General features: G+C 35.3%; 1 protein-coding gene across 3 annotated transcripts; it reads left to right on the forward strand.

The window, feature by feature from the left end:
• The first annotated feature begins 1,856 nt into the window (after positions 1–1,856).
• LOC111367515 (GPI ethanolamine phosphate transferase 2) lies at positions 1,857–15,060 on the forward strand. 3 transcript variants are annotated; one of them, XM_022988436.1, is made up of 17 exons: positions 1,859–2,167; positions 2,272–2,368; positions 2,563–2,607; positions 2,732–2,899; positions 3,005–3,089; positions 3,193–3,299; positions 4,393–4,473; positions 5,401–5,453; positions 5,535–5,637; positions 6,614–6,751; positions 7,764–7,860; positions 10,109–10,307; positions 12,136–12,229; positions 12,386–13,399; positions 13,691–13,783; positions 13,894–14,180; positions 14,631–15,060. In XM_022988436.1, the coding sequence occupies exons 1-17, from the start codon at positions 1,938–1,940 to the stop codon at positions 14,758–14,760; spliced, it is 3,021 nt and encodes a 1,006-aa protein (XP_022844204.1). In that variant the 5' UTR covers positions 1,859–1,937; the 3' UTR covers positions 14,761–15,060. The 3 variants fall into 3 exon arrangements, with proteins under 3 accessions (XP_022844205.1, XP_022844204.1, XP_022844207.1); XM_022988437.1 differs by lacking the exons at positions 13,691–13,783; positions 13,894–14,180; positions 14,631–15,060 and adding an exon at positions 13,500–13,684 and having other exon boundaries at positions 1,857–2,167; XM_022988439.1 differs by lacking the exons at positions 1,859–2,167; positions 2,272–2,368; positions 2,563–2,607 and having other exon boundaries at positions 2,784–2,899; positions 2,989–3,089; positions 14,631–15,001.
• Positions 15,061–17,501: the final 2,441 nt, after the last annotated feature.

The raw sequence follows: 17,501 nt of genomic DNA on the forward strand, positions 1-17,501 counted from the left end.
AAATCCTTTTCTTTTTTCTTTATCGACGGTTGTCCATTACATATATTATTGTTATCATGTATGTAATTTTCATGTATTGTATCTAAATAACACCACCACCACCACCTCCTAACCTTATAGGACCAAAAACATGAGTAAATATGTACCATCATGCCACATACACTACCATTGATGCCTCCACAAATCATCACAAAAACGAGTTGCTATTCGTCATGAACAATGACAAAACCACCACCAATACAACCAAATATACTAACTCCAAATCACATAAACAGAAATTATACAAGCAAATTCAGGTGGTTTCAGATCTGCAACATGGTGGTGGTACGCGGTGTAGGGAATCAACATGCATCGACATCTATTATTTATCGTCACCCCTATTATCCGTTCGACTAGTATTTTAATTGTTCATCTTCAATAATAGTTCAGATCTAATTCTTAACACTTTTTTAATATAAAAAATAAAAAGAAGAAGAATAAATCTTCAACTTGGTAGAGGTGTGTGTTTACGGGGGTGGTATGAGGGTTTGATGAAGGCATGGCGACCGAGGTGGTTGTGTAATCGATTGAGAGTATGGATGAGAGAGGAAGGATTGAATAAGTTGATTTATAATTTTTTGTAATGATACCTATTTTTAATTAATGTTACCCATTTTATATTAAAGAGAAAAGAACGACAGTTTTGAGCCTTTTTTTTTTTTTTTTTCAAATAAAAAAACTAATTAGTTGATAAAAATTAAAAAAATAAACTAGGACTGCCATTTCACTTCCGACATAGGCTAGTAGACTCTTTATTACGTCTAATCAATTGACATAGCATGTCTAATCCAACATTAGAGCTCGACTCACTAAGCCCATGTTTGATCCTCATTTAACTAAATTACATTACATTTCGTTTTTCTCTCTCCTATTTTCAACTACACAATCTTCCAGAAAATAATATTACACGTAAATCGAAATTTTTTTCTTCTTTTTCAACCACTTATTTTTTTAAAAAATACTATTCCCCCCATTTTCATTTTCAGGTAATGTGGATCAAACGGGCTAAATTGGTTTGAGTGGAACTTCTACAAAGAATATACTTTAAAAGGGTTTTTGTGAGCCATTTTTATGTAAAAGTTTATTTTGAAATAGTAAATTGATGAAAAATATGTGGTTGAAAAATAAGAGAGTGTTTGGGAGATATTTTTATGTAAAAATGTATTTTTAAATAATAAATTGATGAAAAATGTGTGATTGAAAAATAAGGAAAAGTTTTTGATTTACGTGTGGTATTATTTTAATACAAAATGTGTGGTTGAAAAAAAGAGAGAAAAATGTATTTTGAAAAAAATGGGTACCAAACGGGGCCTAAGGAAATTTTTTGATTTACGCGTATATTATTTTAATGAAGAATTTGTGGTCGAAAGGAAGATAAAGAAATGCATTTTTGAAAAAAATAGGTAGCAAACGGGGCCTTAAATTTTGCAATAAAAAGGATTTTTTCTAATAAACCATTTGGAGTTAATTGTTCCAATAGTTATTGAACTTAGGTATGAGTTTTTGATTGGTCACTGAAATTTAAAATGTCGAGTTTTAAACACTGAATTTTGAAATATGCAGTATGTTACTCATTAGCGTAACTGTTAACTTTTGAGAAATATTGAGTTTACAATGAGTAATGTACAATATTTTTCAAAATTTAGTGGTCAAAACTTAACATTTTAAACTTCAATGAGCAATCGAAGATATTAATCTAAGTTCAATGCCCAAAAATCAATATTTTAAACTTTAGTGACCAATAAAAAACATGAACCTAACTTCAATGTCCATTGGAGCAATTAACTCAAACATTTGCCAAGTTTTTGAGCTCAAGAAGTTTCTAACGTGTATTGCCCTCTGTAATCTCCAAAATACCCTTGTCCTCACCGCCTGACTCTCTGTTCTTCACAGGCAGCATGCGATCGAATCTATTTCAAATTCCCCGAAGAAAATTTGTGCGTTATTCCATCTCTAATCTGTGCATTGGACCTTGCATCATGAACACCAGAACAGTCGGTAATTATTCTTCATTGACATGCACAAAGTTGACTCTGTTCACCGTCTTAGCAGTCCTAATCCAGATCACTGGCCTCTTTCTTTTCATTACTGGATTTTTCCCAGTCAAGCCAACTCTCTCAGGCATCAGGTAATTATTATTAAATGCATATCAAAAAATGAAAATGTAGTAAATTTCTTCAACAATTTGATTGTTTTCCCCCACGTGGCCGTTTGTTTTCTCTATTGTTGAAGTGGGCTGGAGAGTTTTTATCCACCGGGTTCTGATCCAATTGACTTGTCTCAAAATGCTTCAACTTTACCACCTGACAAGCTCAAGTCTTTGTACCAGGTTAGCATTTATTATATATTTTTTAAGGTATGATTAATTATTTTGAAAATAACAACTGAGATTGTGTTATAATTTTGTATAATTGGATAAAATTGCTAGTTTACCAAAAATGTTATTTGAATTTTCTGCTGTATTTGAGAGAATGAAGATATCTTGAATTTGAATATTATGTAGCTTAATTTTGGTGAATGCAGGAAGCATCTGGAGTCCCTCCTGTATTCGATCGATTAGTACTAATGGTATGTAGCTCGTGATTTTTTAGTATTTGCTAATCAGTTTCTTGAGTAGATTCTAAGCATTATGTGACTTGTTTCGCTAGATTCAGTGTATCGACCATTTATAGTTATTATTCTGTAAATTTAGGTTATTGATGGTCTTCCAGCAGAATTTGTGCTTGGAAGAGATGGTATGCCTCCGAGTAAGGAGTTTGTGGAAGCTATGCCGTATACTCAGTCATTACTGACTAAGGGATTGGCAATTGGCTATCATGCTAAGGCAGCACCTCCAACTGTTACTATGCCCCGCCTAAAGGTAACCCAAATCATTTTTCTCCCGAAACTCACGGCACAAGGAATGAAGCACAGCCAACTCAGTTTTGTTCCCTTACTCTAAGATATTAGTTTTTTATATAAGCAGGCCATGCTTTCTGGAGCTGTTGGGGGATTCTTGGACGTTGCTTTTAATTTCAACACACAAGCATTTTTGGATGATAACCTCATTGGTTAATTTCGATAGCCTGTTGGATATCAGTTCAGTTATTGTATAACTAATCTAGCTTATTGTCACCTGTTATCTCACTTGCATGTTCAATATATGCATTACAGGGCAATTTTTTAGATTTGGCTGGAAAATGGTGATGCTCGGTGATGAAACATGGCTTAAATTGTTCCCAGGAATGTTCACAAGATACGACGGAGTTAGCAGTTTCTTTGTAAGTCTTCCTTATTCATGGCACTTCTTAAAAATCTGTCTAGATATACCATTTCTAAATGAATTTCCTATTTATGTTGTCATTCCTATGTAAGTAAGTGCATTGAATAAAATGGTGTAATAACTTTGTACACAGGCGTGCACATACATACACATAAATCACACCTTGACTCCACCCTTTTCTCGTTTGTAATTAAGTTACTCATAGATTGGCTGCATAGACCACTGAAGTCCAAATTTTGTGCATAGTTTCTATGGCTCTTAGTAAGAACAGGGAAGAATGAGATTATTGAAGCAATATCTTGTTCATTCTTTCCAATTTTATGCATGGTGCATGATGGCATGACTAGCAAAGATTTTATAACTAGGACGTCATGTATATTATTCTAAAATTTGATCACTTCTGCATCAAAATGTACTTGCACCTCCATACGGAAATATTTTTTTCCCATGCAGAAGCTGGACCAATATTTTTGGCAATCAGATCTGGAAATGGATTTTCTACATTAAAAGTTAGGGGAATACTTTGTACTTTTAATCTGAACTTTTCTTTTCTGTATATTACTATGACAAATAGAGAGATTCTATGAATTCAAAAATTACTTGAATAAAAGAATGATAAAAATAAAATAAGTCGAGCAGATTTTTCTTCATACAGAGGAATTAAAGCAGTAAAAATAATTGTTTAAATAGTAATGGTTTATTGGTGTCATCCAATCAACATAATTTTGACTTGGTTTGGCCCCCATTCTTAGCTAATTTTAATGGATGGAATAGTATCTTTTTGAAAAATGTGTGGTTGAAAAAGAATGAAAAGTTTTTGATTTGTGAGTAATATTATTTTATGGAAGATTGTGTAGTTGAAAATAAGAGAGAGAAAAAGAATGAGATAAGAATGGGGGCCAAACAGGGACTTTATGTTTGTTTATTCGTTTTGTCCAACATTCGTCTAAGAAGTAGATTTTCTTTTTTTCTCCTCTATCTTTTCCTTCATGAGCATGTTGTTTGGCTGGGGCGTGTGTGGTTTGGGGGGTAGAAGCTCCAAGTCTGGTAATTACCTAATTCTAACAGTCAGATTGGTCCGATCTTGCTAGGTAAAAGATACCATTCAAGTGGATTACAACGTATCTCGACATCTGGCTGATGAGCTTAAAAGTACTGACTGGGATCTTCTGGTAAATGCCAACTTTTTCTAGTGTGAGGCCTGGTTTCATATCTTACGAATATGGTGATGTTACATATATGCATGAAATAGATTCATTTGCATATGCTAAATCATTTCCATTATGCTGAAGAAGTCCACCATTTTGACATCAAAACTTATTGCCCACACCTTGAGTTACTTTGTACTGATTCTCCATCCTTTCTCTTCTTTTAATCTATCTCTTTTATAAAATATAAACTGTTGAGAACTTGAGGTTGAAATGACTAATAGTTGATCCCAAATGTCACTCGTGTTGTTGGAGTAGATATATGATTCACACAGAGGTGTGTTTTGATATAATTGTGGGACTGCTTGTTTGGAAGTCAAAGTCTCTCGTGATCTCTACACAGCCATCTTTTTGTGTTTTTTTTTATAATTGTGGGACTGCTTGTTTGCAAGTTGAAGTCTCTTGTGATATCTACACAGCCATCATTTTGGGATCTTTGTGTCTGTCACCCTTTTTGCTTTTTCCTCACACACAAATGCATTGTATTATTTGACCTTTGTATTTATATTTCTATCCTTTTATAGTAGTACCTATGTGCCATAAATGATGATTTGGATTCCTTTTTTACAAGAAAAATATTTTTAATAGCTTTATCATTATAGGTTTTGATTTCATTTGTTTTCCACTTTGATATGTAGAGAAAGGAAGAAGAGCGGTTTTGTTACCACTTACCATGACAATGAGTGCTCATTCAGTTTCTAATTTGGATTTATTCTTTATAATTTGTGTCCATGATATTTCTGTTGAATTTAGAGTTACATTTTTTAGTTCGGGCAGATTTATCAAACTATGGTCTCATTAAAAGGTAATCAATTGTGAATACTGGGACAATCATTTCTTCTTGGAGACACTCGTCAACGTTTAATGTTCACTGAAACTGAAACATTGCAGATTCTTCATTATCTTGGGTTGGATCATGTTGGACATATTGGTGGACGCAATTGGTAATGATATTTCCCTAGCCATTCAGTCATTCTTAAATCAGTTTAGAACTCCCAAAATTTAATATTTATTCGTTATTCCAGTATCTTGATGACCCCCAAACTTATGGAGATGGATGAAGTGATTAAAATGATTCATTCGAGCACCATACAAACCCAAGAAGTTGAACAAAGAGGGACACTTTTGGTTCGTGCTGCCTTAATCTCATAACCTGGTATTGCTGGTGCCCAACTAGCATCGTTCTTCCTGTATAATCTTATCTTACCAGTTACCCCATATCAATCAATTGGTGTTGCCTGGGGCAGTATCTGTAGAATTACTTGCATGATATTAATGTATATAGATTTGTTAAGAATGCACAAGTACTGAAAGTGGAGGAATTTATACACATATTTGCATTATTCTACTTGTCCTAGAACGAGTCATACGTTAATGTAAAAGTTTAAGCTCTTAGATAAAGTCAAATTTATATCATTTTAATATATTTTCAACACTCCCCCTCATGTGTAAGTTGTATTCATTTTTCCAATCAAGGCCTAACTTGTGGATAGTTCTTATTTAAATAGGTGATGATGATACTTGAATTTAGGGCCTTTGCTTGCTTTGACATCACGTTCAACCGGTTGATTTAAAAGATTTAAATGATATACATTTGATCTTATCTAGGAGCTTAAACTTTTAGATCAAGTGGTTTAATGTGATGTCACTGCAGATAAAGGTCTTGAGTTCAAGTCTCGTCATCAAACATTTGAATAAAATTATCCATGTATTAGGCTTTTATGGGAAAATGAAGCCCGCCTACACGTGGGGACGTGTTGAAAATATATTTAAATGATTTTAAATAGTAACACAGGTTAGCATCTGCCCATGCCATGTTATCTACAGAGAGGAACTTTTATTCTTCTTGCTTGAATGCTTAACTCTTGGTGAACACATCTCCATTTGACTTACCTTCGATAGATTGGTCTACTAAATTCAAACCCCATATAATCATATTTCTTGGGGATAATATGACACAGTGTCTGGCAATATTTATTGTTAAAGATGTTACCAGCTGAGATTTCGGTTCCTGTGCCAACTTAAGGCTTCTGCTGTGTCAAGTTTCATTCATAGTTGAAATTGACGGTGTTGATTGATCTATTCGATGTGCATTATCTTGCAGCTAGTTGTAAGTGATCATGGCATGACTGAAAGTGGTAATCATGGTGGTTCTTCATACGAGGAAACCGATTCGCTGGCACTATTTATCGGTCCAGGAACATTTGGTTATACATCAGAAACTAACATCAAGGCTTTCCAGGTATTGGGTGTTCCCTTTAGCTCCTAGCAGAGCTGTTAATACCATGTTACGTTCTTTTGTTTGCATTTGTATCCATATCTCTTGTACTCCCGCAAAGCTTCACATGCAGGTGGATATTGTTTAAAATATATCTTTCATTGACTTGGTTTGTAATACCTTTTTGCCCTACATTTTATTTTTATAAAAGAAAAAGATGAGTAATGTTTACCAAGTGCAAAGTCTTTTTACCGAGATTGTGGTGGATATTTCATTAAAGACTTGCCGAAATACGCACTTATTCCTGGCATAGTAAATAAAAAGTAAATTGTGTTACCTTTGAAAAGTAGACCTGAAATTATCCATTTTATTTGAATTTCAACTTTAAACTAATAATCTTCTTTATCTAGTTTTTCTACAACACAGAATCACCATCACAGATCCATAGCAGAACCAAAAACATTCACTTATCTCCAAGTTCCTAGAACATTCAGCCTTGACTTCCTAACATTTCTTACAACTCTTTTGCTTCATTAGACTTCACTGCAGGCTATAGAGGTATTCTATCCAGAATTAAGAAATTCAGTTTCTCCACAAATTTTACAACCGTAGCTACTTGAACCTAACTTCTATGTGAATAACCCACCACGAATCAACTTTACTGGTTCTGCATCATTATTATTTTGGTAGGAAGTTCACAATCTGGATTTTTACTGGGGTGGGAATGAATTTAGGACCAACCTTTACAGTGACCAGACCTGTGAATTTTGACTAGTTTATTTCGTATTTTCTGTCACTGGCCTCATTTCATGCAGAGATATATGAATTCTAGCATAAGATTATATGTTTATGCTGATTATCACAAAGTTAACCCATTATTGCAATTTATTTAATGCATATTGTATGCTTCACTTTCTAGTTGCTCAATAAGCAATTTTTTCTTATTATTATATATATTACCAAAAAGCAGTAGATTTGAATGCCATAGCTATCTACTGATGCCTTCAACAATTTTCTTCCTTATTCTGGTTTCTAGGTTGACATTGCAGCAACGCTAGCTCTTCTTTTTGGTGTACCAATTCCAAAAAACAATATTGGCATGCTAATGGAAGATGTTTTCACATCTCTCACAGGTTTTACTTTGTAATATGAATTCTTCCTCAGCAGAAATCATATAATAAAGTTTTTGTCAATAATTATATTTATATCTGTTGAGATTTCATAGTGAGTAGGATTGTTAGAGCATCTTGTGTTTTATGTTGGAAATGAAACTGGGAAATCTTCCAGTGCTTGTATATACATTTCTCATTACTCTGTAATTCTTGATGGAAGTTCCACAATTTCTTTTAGTTTGATTTTGTCTGCTGTGCTGATATTAGTAGGGATGGCAATGGGTGGGTATTGGACATATTGGTCATTTCCATTGGGTATTTTTGTCACCTTGTCCCGCCTCCATATCCAGATAAAGCGGGACGGGACAGGTTCAGGGAGGAATTGGGACGGGACGGGGCAGGTCTCTGTCACGTTTATTGCCCCATTTATGTTTTGCACATGTTTTTTTGATGTCTTTAGTTAGTAAATATTATATTTTTTTTTCCAAGTAATTAAGAACAGTTCACGTTCTCTTTAAAATGATGATAAATATTTTATTTTTGATCGATAAAAACTGAAATTTGAATTTAACTTCAAGCGGGGTGGGGATTATGTTTCCCTTCGCCGCCCCATTTAGTCGGTTAGGCTGGTAATCCCCGTCCAGGGTATCGGGTTGAATGAGTTTTTTTGTCATCTCTAGATATTAATGTTTAGTTCCAATTTTGTGACTGTATAAAGTATATACGTTCCTAGTTGAATCCAAATTTTTTATAGCATACCTTATGGGTCAAGTAGATGTACATAGTGAAGATTTAGGTTGTGACAGATTACCAATCATTTCGTAGTTAGACCTGTCATGATAATTGAGTTGCTAATGGGAGAAGACAGCATGAGCAAGGGCAGAGCCACAATTTTGACTCCAGTCCTAACACGTGTAGAACAATAGCATGTAGCTGAAATGAAAGTTATTGGTCTTCCTAACTAATATTATTACCCTACAGCTAAGGAGCCAAAAAGTAGAAGGGTGGCGGACTTAATTATTTTTGACCAAGAAAAAGAAGAAGCGCGCCATTTATCAAACTTGAAAACTGAAACTATATGCTTCGTGTATCATGATTGATGACATATTTATTCAGTTCTTATACTGATAATTTAAAAGGGAGGGTAAGCATCTTTGTTATACAGACAATTTAACTAGCACGACATGTCTGTGTCCAATACGTGTCGAATATCAACACTTCTTTGACACGCTATCGTGGTTATTTTTTCTTTATTTTCAATTTATAGTTATTATTAAATAACAAATATGTACCCATATTTAAAAGAGTAAGATGAAGAATTTTAAAGAATTTAATCAAAGTGTCAACGATGTGTCGTGCCGGTACCCTTTTGAAAATTGCATTCGGACGTGTCCGTATCAGTGTATCTGTGGTAACCATGGCTTTTTGTGAGGCAGATTGGGAGATGGAGTAATTAAATTAAAAGAAACGGATTGGGAGGGAGAGTAGAAAAAAATTGTGATATAAATGATGTTTAGTGGCCTTCACAAAGCAAAATCTAGAACTTTTTTGGTTATTGGAAAAATATTGTTAAATGTATATACGAGTATTGATTTTCTTTGTATCTTATTCTCTTCTCTTGTATATGTTCCTTACAATCATTTAGTTCTTTGGCCCCAACAATAAATGATACTATTAGGCCCCTGTTTGTCTCCCTTTTAAAACAAAATTCTTTAATTCTTATACTCATTTTCAACTATTCATTCGCATAATAAAATTTTTTGCATGTAAACCCAAAACTTTTCCCTATTTTTTAATCACACGTTTTTCCAAAAAAATCAATATTCAAAACATCATTCTTTTGGAAATAATGGCTATCAAACAGGGACTAAATATTAGTGTACTGAATATTGCAGGGGAGAATATATTTATGGCAGTAATTATTATTAGTATCATTGTTCTGCATGTATTAGGAAGAACTATGATGAAGTTTTATCTATCTTCTTATTTACTTGTTAGAATTTTAATTTTTTAATCAAATCTATCTTAAATGTAATATTCAAAAGTAATATTACAGTACATATAAATTAAAAACTTTGGCATGGTGGAGAGGTTTTGAATGTCCCCGTTAACGTCATTTGCCTATAAGTATGTGTTTATTTTTCTACACCGTTTATTAAGTTTCTCTAGACTTGTGATTGCCTTTTTCTTTGAGGAATTGTGATTGCATTTTGTTTCTTACTTTGCACATCTTTGGATTAAGTTCTTGCTTATTTTCCGTATAAAACAGATGAACAACAATTAAGGATTTTAGAGTTGAATTCTTGGCAGTTGCTCAGATTACTTCAAGCACAATTTCCAGAGTTAGAATGCGGAAGATTCTCATGTGAGTCCGGAAGTGGTGGACATGAAGGTGCAGAGATGTTTTGTTGCTTATATTTGGATGCTGCTGCACTTTTTGAATCTTGGAAATCTAAAAATTCTTCCAGGTTGTAAATCGTTTATAGCTGTTAAGATATTAAGAGTATGTAGGGCATTCTTGCATTTTGTGTCATATAATAAAAATAATGAAAGCAATATATATCTATCAAAGCCTTGGTATTCTCAACAGTTAAATTAGTTGACTGTGAGTAGACTGTATAACACCTTTTTCGTTAGTGTGCTGAGTCAGTTTTAAATTGTTTTGAGTGCAATTCATTGTTAAGGAGTTATTTAGGCTTTTTAAATTTGGTGAAGGTGTGGCCATGTACTCTCTAAGGGCAAATTAAATATACAAATTGAGGGATGTATGCACATTGGGTTAAATCTCCATCTGACAGGACGTATATGGTTGGATGTTGTGTATTTGTTTGAAGAATTCTTTTCGTCTTATGGAGAGGTTGGAAGCAAGTAGATCATTTGTCATCGTCATTTCAGTTTACAGAGGTGGTGGATGTGTAAGGTGGAGGAAAGTGCAAAGAAGTGTCTTTGTTAGGTGGATTTGAAGTAGGGAAAGAGTCTCTTTCACGTATACAGTTTGCGGACAACTCACTATTTTTTTTTTGATTGCTTCCTCAGATTTGTTCTGCAACCTTTTAGGAATCTGATAAAACGCTGGTTGCAATAATTGAAAAACCAGCAATTAGATGAACAAAAGGATGCAGAAGACCAAAACAACAGAACTATTATAAGGCTGATTTGTATTGCTGTATGAACAAAAGGATGCAGAAAACCAAAACAATAGAACTATTATAAGGCTGATTTGTATTGCTGTAATTGAAACAAGTACTAGAAATTTTGTAATGAATGTAAATTCCAGCTGATAAGTAAACTGAAGGATATTTGGGTATTCGAGAGACCAAATTCTCTCCACCAGATTCTTCCAAATATTTTTTATCCCCGTTCTGCTCCCTCTCCTATTACATTTATACTACTCCCCCCCCCTCCCTACCCCCCTATTCCTCAAGCTACCCCTGATAACTAGAATTGGAACACTAGAATATGGCATAACAAACTTGAATGAATAACTTGGGGGTACATCAGAATCTTGTAAATTTTCTCTTTCATTCCCGGTAATTGAGAGTTTCAGAAAGGTTAGATGGGTGAAAGCCAATGTTTTCTGTCCAGAGGAGGAAGATTAACCTTATTACGTTGGTACTCAAGCTAGCATCTCTAACTAGCACGAACCACTTTTCAGTAGCCGAGTAAACGTCTTCTTATCCGGGCAAAAAAGAAATATAGTCCTACGATTAGTAAGACGTCTTCTTATTGGGGAAGAAAAGAAATCTAGTTGTCTCGGAAAAGCAAGAAGCAAAATCCGATTGCTACTGAATCTAAAGGTGGTGCTATGGCACACTTCACACAGCGGTTTTTGTGATTGAAGAACGAGAAACTGGAATGTGATAGCAAACAGCCTATCAATTCTATCAATTCGTACTGTGGTAATTAGACTGCACTTTTATCTTTCCAATCTTTTTCCCTTGGGAGAACATAAAATATCGAGATAGGTGGTCATTTCATACTAGAAGGATAGTGCAGAAAGTCATTCATGCTGCATATGCTAAAAAGGAGAAAACCTGGTAGATTTATTTAGCACAAAGCCTTGGGTAGCTTGAGAGTTGAATTATTTATAACAGGCTTGATGTATACAATATACATGCTCCACCTTGATGGGAGGGCATTTTGTCCATTCTTAAATACTGGGGAATGTAGATGTGAGGATTCTATAACTTCCATTCAGAACTTGTTCTCTCTAAACAAAACATCCTTCACAAATTGTCTATAAAGAAGAATTATCAAAGGTTGAAGCCTTGAACATATTCTTTGATCTTTGGACAGATCTGCTGGTGGAGATGATTACAGGAACATTGTTTTAGCATATCAAAATTTCCTTAGAAGTGCAAGCAAGTGGTTATCAGGCAGAGCAACTGATGTAAGGATACATTCTTTGGCATCTAAAAGTTGATTTCTTCTTAGGAAATGAAAGAGACCAATTACATTTCTATTTCTTTACATTGATAGACAGTAAAAGTATGGTTGTTTTAGTTATAAGTTATTTTTACTTTTTCCTTCTTTTATTGTATTACAGAAACCTATTGGTCTACTTGCTTTGGGAATAGCAGCCATGCTTCTATCTTGTTCAATACTAGTGGGCCTTCTTTTTTTCTATGGGCGAGATGCCCCCTTTGGGGGAAGACCACACCTTTCTCATATAGATAACATGAAAAAGTGGCATTTGGACGAGATATTTTCTCTGGCTGTAATTTTTATTCTCATCTCAAGTATGGGATCAAGTTCTATGGTAGAGGAAGAGCAATATATATGGCATTTTACGACAGCATCCTTATATTTGATATTCTTCAGAAAAACACTGCAATTCAGCACTCCAGGGAGATTGCTCGATGCTCAGAATGTAGACTGTAAACAAAAGAGAAGTTGCAGTCGAATTTATTCTATTGTTGCAGTTCTTATATCTGGAAGAATTCTGAAAGGTTGGCATCAAGGGGGTGTCAACTGGGTTCATCTACCTGACATTTCAAAATTGCTTGAGCAGGCAGGCAGTGCTGCTATCAAGTCATTGCAACTGATATCTGTTCTCCTTGTAATCAGCATAAGTTTAACTGCCATTCTTCTGCCATTTTGGAAATCACATTTTGTCATGTTGTTCACCATAATTTTCTTATTTCCTGGGTGGTTGGTTCTGCTATATATCCTGAATTATCAAGATAGCATTGTTACATCAGCCAGTAGTGATGCTATTGCTACCACAGTGGCTCAAAGTATTTATGCACTTCTCAGCATCTTTACAGTGGTAATCCTTTTTGCCATCCCGTGGTTCATGCCCCTCAAGAATTCTAAAACCTTCAGGTTATTTTGCTTATCCAGTGACATTTCTCCTCAAATTCAGAGAGAACCTTTGTTCTGGGGTTTCAGATATTCTATATATGCAATTGGTTGGTGTTGTGTATTTTCTTGGTGTCTTCTGCAACTGTTGCTGCAACAACCCATAAATTCAATGCCCGTGTTATTGCTTCTTGTTCAAATCCTGGCTAGCATTTGGTATTTTTCTGATGGTGGGCCACATACCAGGCAATGGGTAGAGGTCAGTTTAATGTCTAAATATTCTAGTTAGCATTATTTTTATTTTTTATTTTTTTGCCGTCATATAGAATTGAAATAAGAAACTTCAAAATCCCCTGCAGATAGCTATTTGATCAATGGCATTCCATCTATGTCTGATACTTCCATCTCCTGATAATTTTTGTGTCGGTTGGGGTTGGGGTTGTTGCTGAGCTTGTATCCAAGTATTCAAAGATTTACATTGCAAGAGAAATTAGAGATACTTAACTATGGCTAATATAAAAGCCCTTCATTTATTTATTTATTTTTTCAGGTCGCTGCACTCTATTATGTGGGAATGGCAGGCCATTTTGGTCTGGGCAACACCAATACTCTTGCTACAATTGATGTGGCAGGGGCTTATATCGTACGTCTTTTTGTTAATAGAGCATATTATTTCATTTCATGTTTTTGTACGCTTTATGTAACAATGCATGGTATGTCTGAATTTTAAATCAAGTCTCTGATGATTTACAGGGCGTCTCAAGCCACTCAACTTTTATATCCGGCATTTTGATGTTCATTATCACCTATGCATCCCCAATGTTTGCTCTTCTCAGCATGTTGATCTATGTTTCTGTAAAGGATATGAGCGCATTCGTGGATACGCAGAATGATATGAACGTCGGACAATTGCTCAAGACGTGTGTTGGCTATCCTTGTCTTGTCCCCCTTGGCTTGAATTCCATTTTCCTTGTTGCATACACCCTCATATTGCTACTAATGAGGAACCATTTATTTGTTTGGAGCGTCTTCTCTCCGAAGTAAGCTTTTGTTAATGTAGATTATTTTTTCACGTTGCATGTGTAGTGGTTAATTATGATATTGGACATTGTCAAGTTTCTTTAATGGGAAAGGGTGTTCATTACCTAGTTCGCGAAACATGATTAATGTAGATTATTTTTTCACGTCGCATGTGTAGTGGTTAATTATGATATTGGACATTGTCAAGTTTCTTTAATGGGAAAGGGTGTTCATTACCTAGTTCGCGAAACATGATTAATGTAGATTATTTTTTCACGTCGCATGTGTAGTGGTTAATTATGATATTGGACGTTGTCAAGTTTCTTTAATGGGAAAGAGTGTTCATTACCTAGTTCGCGAAACATGATTAAGCTTTAAGCATTTCCTCTCCAATGTATTTTTATTGTTGATTTAACACAGACATGTGAACTTTCATGCTAGCAAAATTAACAGTGGCATTTTTTTTCCAGGTATCTATATGTTTGTGCTACAACGGCTTGCATTTATATTGGCACATCGTTTGTGGCTTTAGCTACAACATACATTTGCATGGTATTTGTTGCTCGGAGAAAGTTGAAGGAAGGTTTAATGAACGAATGATATGCCTATAAAGCTCGCTTCCAACTTTTTGTTTATGAGTTGGATTGTGCCGAGCTGCAAGAGCAATGAGAACGAGAAGCTCGGGGTCGAGTAAACTCTTTACCAATTTTATTTGAGAATACGAGAGAGAATAGACTAAGCAACTTATGTTCTTCCATTTCGTAGTTTTTTAATCACCTCTTCCTCCGTTGATGACATTGGACCTTTGTACAAGGAAGACTGCTATTTCATTAACTTCAATGGGGCCTTCTGATGAAATAGTGACCTGACGTTTTGAATGAGTTAATTAGTCGTATTAAATTTTGTTACCAAGGGAAAAAAAGAAAAATGCCTGTGACCTTTTTTTTTTTCAATAAGTAATTAGATAATTTTATTAATCAAAGAATAATACACGGGACGTGTATTATTAGTTTAAACAAGAAAGAAACGATATAAAGTTAGACAGCCCTTCTGTATGATTGGTGGCCATAGCATTAAATCAAGCATACAAAGTCATATAAAACAATTTTCTAAACTGCTCTGTTGTTCTTGTTCGGTCTACAAAATAACGGTTGTTCCTTTTTCTTCACACACACCATACAATGCATTCCAAAGTAAGATTTCATAGAAACTTACTATCATTATCTCGAAGTTTTCTCCTCTATGCTCGCAACACGTCTTCTATGCGCTTAGGCAATACCCAAGCCAGATGTTGGGAAGTAAGAATACCATTCCACAGTCACCAAACACCATCAAAGTTGGTCAATCGTTTCTCCATCTCTTTTACATATATAACACCACTCGGTAACATTAAAACATTTTCTTCGAAAATTATCCACCGTTAACACGTCCCGTCACAATTGTCCATAATAAAAAGCGCCACCCGTGGAGATAATTTACATTGTGACACCATCTTCCAGGGAAATGAACTCTCCGCCAGTTCTAATATGGATCTAAAATAAGTGCGAACTGATACCATCCCATGCTAACCTCCACCTGCTACGATCGTCCTCTCCTACTTGAATATGCGCTTCTTGCAAGGATGTCAAAAACAGTGCATAATTATCTAATTCCTAATCTTGTAAACCCCTCTCAAAAGCAATATTTCAGCTGTAACTTCCATTATGTATGGCTATTGCATCGTTCACCTTAGTGGAAGGCTCCAAGGTAATGTGATGCAAAGAAGGAAACCTTGCCTTTAGCGGATGATCTCCACACCAACAATCATCCCAAAATCTGATACCATTGACATTTCCCACCACACAAGTCAATTTCTCTCAAAAGTCATTCCATCCTTGTCGAATATGCTTCCACAATCTCACCCCATAAGATCCATGACTATCGATAGGGCACCAACCCCCTCCATCACACCATACTTGGCTTCTATGATTTGTCTCCAAAACATCTCCCTCTCCACTCCAAATCGCCATAACCACTTGCCCAATGAAGCCTTATTAAACAGAACAAGACTCCTCAATTCAAGACCTCCCATCCTTACAGGAAAACAGACCACATCCCAATTAATCAAATGAAATTTCTTCTCTTCCCCTAACCTTGCCCAGAGAAACTCCATTCGAATCCTCTCTAATCTATTTGCCATTGTAACAGGAATAAGAATTAATGACAAGAAATAAGTAGGGAGATTGGAGATGGTGGATTTAATGAGAGTAAGGCGGCCTTCCTTCGAAAGGTACATACGCTTCTACCTCAAAAACCTCTTCTTCATCCTTTCAACAATTACATTCAAGATATGTTTAATTTTAAATCTTGCCCCTAAAAGGGGCCCAAGGTATGACAAGGGCAACTACGCAATCCTACAACCCAATATATTGGCCAACTCATCAACGTTAGCAACCTCTCCCACTGGAATAGCCTCATATTTTCCCAAATTAATCTTCAATCCCGACACCGCTTCAAAGCATAGAAGTGGCCAACGTAAGTTTCTAAGCTATGCATCATCTGCATCGCATAGAATCAATGTGTCATTTGTAAATAGCAAATGGGAAACCTGTGAGTGTCCAATCGTAAAATCCCTTATCAAACCTTTTCCAACAACTTTCTCGAGCATCCTATTGAATGCCTTCATAACAATCACATAATAGAGACAAAGAATCCTCTTACCTCAAACCTCTATTGCTTCGAAAATAACCCTCCGAGGCGCTGTTAACCAAAACAGAGAATGAAACGGTAAAGATACAAAATTGAATCCACTGTTCCCCGAAACCACATTACTTGAGGATGTACATAAGGAACCCCCAATTCACGTGTTCATAAGCCTTCTAAATATTGAGCTTACATAACATTCCTGGTACCCCCAAACGAAATCTAGAGTCAACGCATTCGTTCTTTATAAGCACAAAATCTAAAATCTGCCTTCCTTTCACAAAAAGGATTATGACACTTAGTCACCACTTTCCCCAGCACCTCCTTCAATCTGTTCGCCAAAATCTTCGCAATAATCTTGTACGCCCCACTAACTAAGCTAATAGGGGCGAAAATCCTTAATGTCAACTACTCCCGATTTCTTCAGAATCAGCACAATAAATATAGCATTAGAGCTTCTCAGGAACCTGCTGTACTCAAAAAAATAAGAAGGAACATCTATAATGTCCGGTCGCACCACTTTCCAACAAGCCTTATAAAAGGCAAACGAGAAATCATCTGGTCCTGGTGCCTTATCATCATTCATGCTGAAACCACCTCATTGATTTCTTTTTCCTCAAATGGTCTCTCTAACCAACTAGTATCCTCCTCCGTGATAG

This window comes from Olea europaea, chromosome 18, assembly GCF_002742605.1.
Source record: "Olea europaea var. sylvestris chromosome 18, O_europaea_v1, whole genome shotgun sequence".
In the NCBI taxonomy this organism is placed as follows: Eukaryota; Viridiplantae; Streptophyta; class Magnoliopsida; order Lamiales; family Oleaceae; genus Olea; species Olea europaea.

Coding starts and splice junctions, on each gene's coding strand:
- LOC111367515 (XM_022988436.1), top strand. CDS start 1,938: ATGCGATCGAATCTATTTCAAATTCCCCGAAGAAAATTTGTGCGTTAT. Junction 10,308..12,135: donor AAATCTAAAAATTCTTCCAG/GTTGTAAATCGT, acceptor ATCTTTGGACAG/ATCTGCTGGTGGAGATGATT. Junction 13,784..13,893: donor ATGTGGCAGGGGCTTATATC/GTACGTCTTTTT, acceptor GATGATTTACAG/GGCGTCTCAAGCCACTCAAC.